Source organism: Nicotiana attenuata, unplaced genomic scaffold (assembly GCF_001879085.1).
Source record: "Nicotiana attenuata strain UT unplaced genomic scaffold, NIATTr2, whole genome shotgun sequence".
Lineage (NCBI taxonomy): Eukaryota > Viridiplantae > Streptophyta > Magnoliopsida > Solanales > Solanaceae > Nicotiana > Nicotiana attenuata.
This window is the reverse complement of record NW_017670669.1, coordinates 336,142-343,983: the sequence shown is the minus strand read 5'-3', so window position 1 is coordinate 343,983 and position 7,842 is coordinate 336,142. Positions and strand designations below refer to the sequence as shown.

At 35.0% G+C, this 7,842-nt stretch overlaps 1 protein-coding gene across 1 annotated transcript; it reads right to left on the bottom strand.

Annotated features, from left to right (window-relative positions):
• Nucleotides 1–810: 810 nt before the first annotated feature.
• LOC109242103 (probable aspartyl aminopeptidase) lies at nt 811–6,119 on the bottom strand. Its single transcript, XM_019408935.1, has 11 exons — nt 5,888–6,119; nt 5,612–5,747; nt 5,421–5,499; nt 5,104–5,306; nt 4,477–4,546; nt 3,453–3,575; nt 3,146–3,301; nt 2,410–2,580; nt 1,714–1,788; nt 1,501–1,641; nt 811–1,245 (listed from the first exon to the last, which is right to left on the bottom strand). The coding sequence occupies exons 1-11, from the start codon at nt 5,958–5,960 to the stop codon at nt 1,024–1,026; spliced, it is 1,449 nt and encodes a 482-aa protein (XP_019264480.1). The 5' UTR covers nt 5,961–6,119; the 3' UTR covers nt 811–1,023.
• Nucleotides 6,120–7,842: the final 1,723 nt, after the last annotated feature.

Sequence of the window (7,842 nt, the reverse complement as noted above, 5' to 3'; positions counted from 1 at the left end):
ACCAGCTCAGAAATCAATGCTCGGGAATTGGTTAAAATGATCAAAAAGCATTTTGGCCTCTTTTAATTTGAACTTTTCAGTGAGTGACTCAACACTCTTGGAAAAATAGACAAGTTCATCGCTGATAATACTTTAGAAGTTTTCATCTCTATAAGGATTGAATACCGAAGTTTCATCACAGTGATGGAGAACCCTTTTTATCAAGATCATTGCTGAAACCAGATAGAGAGGAGAGAATGATGACTGATGAAGCGAAGATGTAGAAGACAGAATGATGAGAATTTAAGCTAACAAGATAGGGTAATTCTATTCTTGTCGTCCTATATTTGTGATTAAACGAGAAAAGTTTCTCTTTGTTGGGTTTTATGGACAATAGAATAAAGGATACAGTAACAGGTTGATCTGCACATGTTTCAATTATTATTACGGTTAACTATTCGATAATCTAGTTTCACAATCAGCTGGATTCTATTTTTCATGGTTGGTAGTGATTATGGTAGTTGGGGTGATGTTGATGATGCTGGTTGGTGAAGGGGAAGGTGGTGGTGAAGGAAGAAGTGGGGGAGGAGGGTAAATGGGGTTGGGGCGGTGAAGTGGCATTGCCACGTGGCGCTTACCTCAACAAAATGTCAGGCCACGTGGGATGATGTTGGACATGGTGGAGGTCCTATCGGAGGAAGGGTATTTTTGCACCAATTTTATAACGTCGGGGGCTTTTATGGACAGATTGTATAACGAAGGATATATATGATCCTTTTCATATAGTAGAGGGGTATTTTTGACCCTTTTCTTGCCCCCACACAACACACACACAGAGACACGCAGTTCTTTTTTTTTTTTCTTCCAAAATTCAAAACAAATAAAGTACTGAAAACAAGCACGAGTTCTATAACTTCATGGACCTATTGTCCATTGTCAAACCTTTTGATTGTTGAATTCTAGCTGTGGAAATAAGACTTCAGAACAAGTTTGATATTTCCCAAGTAATTCAACAGAACAAGGCATTACCAAATTATACTTGGTTTAGACGTCCACAGCAATCTTTCCATCAAGTTGTGAGAAATCTTGGAAGAAGGCCTTAAAGTGCTCGTACGCATGCTTCACATCATCCACCGCACACATTTCTCTTATGCTATGCATTGACCACTGCGGTGCTCCTACATCAACAGTTCGAATACCTATCCCGCTTGCCAATATTGGTCCAATTGTTGAGCCACATGGCATATCATTGCGAATCACAAAATCCTGCAAGACAAGTCTCTCTCAAACATCTACAATTTACCAACTGTACTTAGTGAACAGACGACCACATAGAAACTATAAATCCATGATAAAAGAACAAGGTAAAGATTTGACAAGGCAACGGTCTCAGAAGTCATTTGCATTCAGTTCTTATTTGGTCTGCCTCTTTATGTCAGTCACCACTAGGAAAGTTTTATATCTTCACATTGGCCAGTTTTCGGAATGAAGTGCTTCAAGGATCTACCATTATTCACTGACCTGAATAGGAATGTTGTGCTTAGTAGCTATTTCTCTGAATATGAAGGAAGTGACCGCATTGGTGGCATAACGTTGATTAGCATTGTGTTTTATAACAAGCCCACCATGAAATTTGGGTTGATGATTCTCTTCGTGCTTGTCCTGAAAAAGAACTAAATTAATATCAAGCCAAAAAATATTAAACTATAGACAGTGACACATGAACGAACTTACCGGATAATTAGGATGCAAGGCATGTGCCATATCAGCAGAGACCAGGAAACTCCTCTGGATAGCTTTCGGTATTAACTGAAGCGCAACATAAAATCATATCAGCAAACCAGGAATACGCTTCAAAGCGACTTAATGAAGGATTTTAGGATTTTAAGATGGTTAAGGCTATTTTAAACTAAATTAGTTTATTTTTTATGCTAAGTATTTCATTAGGGCCACAGGCAAAAGTAAGGTCATTTAGTCAAGCCTGGCTATCTAGTTGCGGACACAACAACTAGGATTTTGGCAATATCGTTTCCCGTTTTTAGTTAAGTGGACTGATGGGAAACCATGGCAGATATTACAATAAAGAGAAGTGTTATTTCATATGTTACTAAGCGGACAGATGGGAAACAATTGCAGACATTACAATTAAGAGAGGTGCTAACCTCAACTAAGTATAAGCTTCTTCAGACGGATAGTTAAAACTTACAGAACCTATTTCCAGTAAAACTAGGAATATAAAGCAAGTCCAAATGTTTTCTCAATAGGATAAGAGTTATATAAAGTGATAAACCAAGCCTGCATGAAAATGCATTAAGAGCAGCTCTACTGCGTGTGCTTACAAGGTACCAAACATATTCTGTGTCCAAAAAACAAGACAATTGAAATATTGCAGCAATATGGAGCACTGAGATAGATTTATTCAATTGTTACCTTCGAATCTGGACTGAATGTACTTGTAATTCGTGAGAGAGCATCAAACATGACCGGGGATCCAGCTCCTTGTGCTGAATCAGACCCAACCTCTTCATGATCAAACAAAGCCACCATTCTTACACCAACCTCGTCCTCAAGACTATTTTGAGAAGTAGCATCTATCAGTGCCTGACATGACCACCGCCAGAGTAGTTTCATTGCATGAATTTTAAGTACCATTATCGCATTCCATGTTAATCCATTCAAATTATGCAATTACACATGCAGGAACAGAAGACAAAGAACTATTGTTCAATGTGTTACTTCAGATGTTACAAAGCAACTAGCAAAGTATTCAACCTTTATGATTAATGATATTTTGCCTTTTCGCTTACATATTCTTTTGAAAGACTTCTAGGTTATCTAAATTAGCCCCTTCATAGGCTTTTCCTTTGGTTTCCCTTCAGTAAACTAGGCACTCAACATGATTTCAAGTAAAACCGCTTCGGTGCTGCCGTTTCAAAATGCTTTGCTAAAGCAACAAAAATGTGAACTAAAGAAAAAAAGGAAAGCAATGCAGCAAAGGAACGTTGCAACTTTGAACATAGCATCGAATCTTTTTACGTAATTTATGCACATTGTATTTAACCATGCATCTATTAGACTATTAACACAAAAAATGATGCCATTCTTTCTAACAAAATATCCATGAAGAACTATCCAGTGCAACTTTCTGTATCCATGCATCTTTTACCTTTAGAGAGCAGAATGAACTGCATAAGTTATCCAGTCTTCCAGAAAAAACAAATTCCTTCATGGCACCAGCTATAACACTTGGCTGAGTATCGCATGCTTGTAACTCAAAGTCACATATGTCACTTGGTTCACATCCAGCCTGAGCAGCAAGAAGCTGAAAGAAAAAGAAAATAGCATGAAAACAAAACTGTACAGCGCCAGAGATCTTGGAAATATACCTCAAGCAATGTAAGAAAAGCATCTAGCAACTCAGATTCATCAACATTAACTTCCATAAGGATTGCAATTTAAGCAATTTATGATACCTGCAGAAGAAGGGAATGATGTTGCTCACCACCAGGATTTATCTTTTTAGTGGACTTACTTCCATCATTTGGAGCTCCATTTTCAGTAGAATCATCAGCGGAAACTGGTTTATTAAGTTCAGCCTGCAAACCGATGTTAGATATATAATGAATGCATTTATCCTAACAGGACACAAGCTTATTCCAAAATAAAGAATCACACAAAGTTAAATAATTTCACTGTTTAATACTCCTTTTGTCCCATTCTATAGAACTTCCATAACTTTTTTTTAGATTAGCACAACTTGAGATTTTAAGATTTCAAATTCATTTATCTATTTAACTTTTAAACTTTGATGCAATGTTTCTCTATCAAACTAACTTTTCATGCACCTTAACTCTGTGTCAAGTTATCCGCTGTCAAATAATATGGAACAAGAAGGTAATATTTCTTTTTCCTTTTTTTCTCTATTTTCTTGTGGTGAGTTCATTCTGCTTAATGTGTAATGTCCAAAGTGGGTTTGTGACTCATTTAAAGCAAGCATTCAAAGCAGGGCATTTGCAGATGCTTCATGTCCAACGAAACAATAGATTCAATTCAGGTGTTCTTCTGAAGAGCATGTAAAATGAAAAGACCCACCAACACGCCAAAAGCGTATCAAGGTAAGAATTTCCGGATTAGGGTTAGTCAGAATAATGTGTGAACTATAAATGTACATATGCTTGTAGGCAAGAATTAGAATTTCCTAGATGATGCTAAAAATTAAGTCTCTAAACCAGTGAGAAAAATAATTAGTTAAGAATCTAAACCAGTGAGGAAAAGAATTAGCTCATATCACAAGCATACATGCTCACATAAAGTAAATGCTTTTCTGGAAAGGAAAGGAATCTAAATGATAAGGAAATAAGTACAGAGAAGAGTACAGGTGTCCTCGAGGGAGATAAAATGAATTATTTACACAAAACTTCCAGTCACTCGATCTTGAGATAAAGAATTACACCACCAAAAATACACGAGCATCAAACATATGCAATGTAACATTACCTTAATTGATGTAGCCAATACTGGTAGAAGATGGGTCTGTGTGTTCACCTTAAATCCATCATTCGTACCTCTGCAAATATAGGAAACAAACTATAACAGTTTCTCTTGCAAGCAAGCGGTCAAAATAATTCGGATAAGATATTCCAGACCCCACTAGTGCGATTTCACTGGGTCGTCGTTGTTGACTCATTGAAGGTACAAAGCACATGATGACTACATAATATCTCTTTTAATGAATATGGTGACCACATAATACATTGGTGCAAATCCTTCTAGTTGATTTAGAAGATTAGGACAACATGAAAGAATAATTAGCACCTATGCAAACCGTTCTGATCATCCCAATTGAATGTCACTCCACACACAAAGGCATAAGCATGCTACATAAAACTCAATAGCTAAGCTAAGATCTTTTCTCTTCAAATCTACTCAAACATTGAAAGTAAGATTTGTGACTCCTATATCTTACGAAATACATCAAATTAACGAAATGCTCAAAACAAAAGCTATTAGACACAAGACAGGTAGGCTGCATAGAAATCTGAAACGCAAAAACCTCTGACGCCCAAGATGAATTTCGAAACATGCAACATCTTAAGAAGAGAGTTCATCTTCTTATGGTTTTACCTTTCTAAGTGAATTGCCAAAGTTGGAATTCGCATTATGGGCTCCTCAATTCTCACAAGCTTGTGCAAGTAGGATTCAGAACCATCTTTCCTACTCCTTATAATCATCCTTCCCGCAACTGTCAAATCACGGTCAAACCAAGTATGCCACAGACCACCCCCATACGTTTGTACACCCACTTCCAAAAATCCATTTTTAGTTACCTACAACAACCCCAATCAATAAGAGACCTAGACGAATATTCGATAAGCCACAAATTCAAAACTTAAACAAGCTTCAAAATCTATTTTTTTTCCCCTTAACAGAATCAAGATTACCTTAGAAACTGGCTTCAGCTTCAGACAAGGACTATCTGTATGAGCACCAATTATGTAAAATCCATTTCCAGCAACGTATCTAAAAGGAAATTTACAAATATCAGCCAAATTTATGTGCATTTTCTCTGTTACCAACAGAACGAAAGAACCCAACTTCAGAAAAATAAAAAGAATAAAAATTGGGAGCGTACTTTTTACCGAGAGCAAAAGCAACAATAGTAGAGTGGTTCCTAGTGAAGAAATACTTGTTCCCAGCTTTCAAATCCCAGTCCTCTCTCTCAAATATTTGTACATATCCTGCACTTTTAAGTCTCTTCTTTGCTTCCTCTAGAGAAACCCAACCAAAGAAAAATCAATTAAAAACATAATTTTTAATTAAACTGTAAAAAAAAAAAAAAAAAACAAGATTAGTTTCAATACTGTAGCGATTAACGAGAAAGAAGATTGAATGAGATAAAGTAGAGTACCGACTGCATGAAAAGCCGTAGGAGAAGCGTTCAAGAAATCAATCAGATCGGCTGCTACTGCTGAACTCGCCATTGTTTGCGTCTTCAAACTCTGATTTCTTCTCGCTGATTTGTTTGTTAAACACTACTAGTACTCCCCAACTGCAAATTTATTCAATTAGGATTATCATCTATATAGGGTTTAATTTATTTTGTATGTTTATTTTATTGATTAGGATAATAATATAAAAATTGGACTTAAATAAACCTCTAAAAATTCACACAACTAATCCCTACTTATTTGGATCTTATGGGTGTCGCCGTTACTTTAGAAAAGTCTATTTGACGATAATGAACACATTAGGAAAAAATAAATTTGATTTCCAATTTAAAATATTGAATACTCCACTATAAACAACTCATATATAGTTTTTGCACAAATATATTAAATTGTTTTTTAAGAATGCTTATTGAAAAATAAACTAAGAATGTTTATTGAACAATAATCTAAGTGCATATATTTTTCTCAAAATTCAAGAACTCAATATTATTGATTTCTAATGTAATTAGTTTCCACATAGTCTTGAAAATTTTAAAATGTCTTTCTTTACCTTCTTTTTTTTTCAAAATAATGTCGGTATTATGATTTTATGCTAGAGTTTGCTCAAGTGACTTAATTTCACTTTGTTGTTTTTATTTCGTGAGGCTGATAATGTTTAAGAATTAAATAAAGTTAGTGATCTATGTAGGTTACCAAGTGAAATTGCATTTGCTTACTTTTTAACATCTATAGAATAAAAGGTATTAATGTTGGGAGAAAATAGTAAAAGCTTTAAGTACCAAATTTTCAATAAAATAGGTGCAGATTCGTCCCGACTATTCTCCTTTCCCTCCCCTCCCCAATCGCCCTATTGTAAATTGTAATGGACAAAATTTATTGTTGGAACTTGGAGGAAAGGCTGGGCACTTGTTTCAAAATGTGTTTTCTCAAGTTTGTCATCAACAGATGAAGTGCTCGTTTGGACATAAAATTTGATAGGAAGATTTTTCTAGGAAAATTTTTTTTTTTTTTTGAAATCAGCGTTTGTTTATAAAATTTACAATTCTCATTTGAAGATGCATTTTGGAAATTTTCGAAAATTTGAAAAACTGCAAAAAGCTGTTTTTCAAAATTTTCACCCAAGCTAGCGTTTGGCCATAGATCCCAAATTTATTTTGAAAAATCTTTTGGTTTGAAGATGAAAATGTGTTTGGACATATTTTCAAAACATATTTCCCAACTTTATTTTGGAAAAACATGTATATAATTCCCAAGTTTTGAGATTTTAGCCCAAAATCAGCAATTGGGGTGACTTTGAGATTTGGGATTTTGCCAAAATATGAGCAAAATTTATGGCCAAACATGAATTTTAAAAATAAATTCCAAATATATTTTGGCAAAACTCATGGCCAAAAGGGTCACATCACTCACAAAACTTTAAAAACAACTAAAACTGAAATTTATGTCGAAACGCAACTCTAAATTTCAAATACCATTTTCACTTAAAAGATATTTTCACAGTTTTTTCGAATTTTGCAATTCTTATGTCCAAAAGCCTACGAAATCATGCCTAGATATATAGATTAATCATCGCATTATTAAAATAGTATTACTTTTTAAGGTGACTGGGGAGGTCACCACAGAAGATCGTCCCTGAAAGGCGACTAAAGAGCCCCTATTTTTTGTGGCGATTATAAGCATCGACTAGGGCTGTTCATTTGGATCGGATATCCGAAATCTGAACCTATCCATTCAATTTCGAATTTCGGATTGTGTTTATAAAAATTTCGGATTTCAGATTGGATTCGGATTGGTATAATTTTAATACGATCTGATCCGAAATTCGATATTATTAGGGCAAGTATAAATACGAAACTTTAATTTCGGTTAGTTAGTACTTCTTTTACATTTTCCTCCAAGTTATTACTGTATAGGG

Excerpts from the sequence above, each read along its gene's own strand:
- LOC109242103 (XM_019408935.1), bottom strand. The coding sequence starts at position 5,960 with ATGGCGAGTTCAGCAGTAGCAGCCGATCTGATTGATTTCTTGAACGCT. Across the intron at positions 4,547-5,103 it reads TTGGCAATTCACTTAGAAAG|AGGTACGAATGATGGATTTA; the intron begins GTAAAACCATAA and ends CTATATTTGCAG. Across the intron at positions 3,302-3,452 it reads ATCATTCCCTTCTTCTGCAG|CTTCTTGCTGCTCAGGCTGG; the intron begins GTATCATAAATT and ends TTTTTCTTTCAG.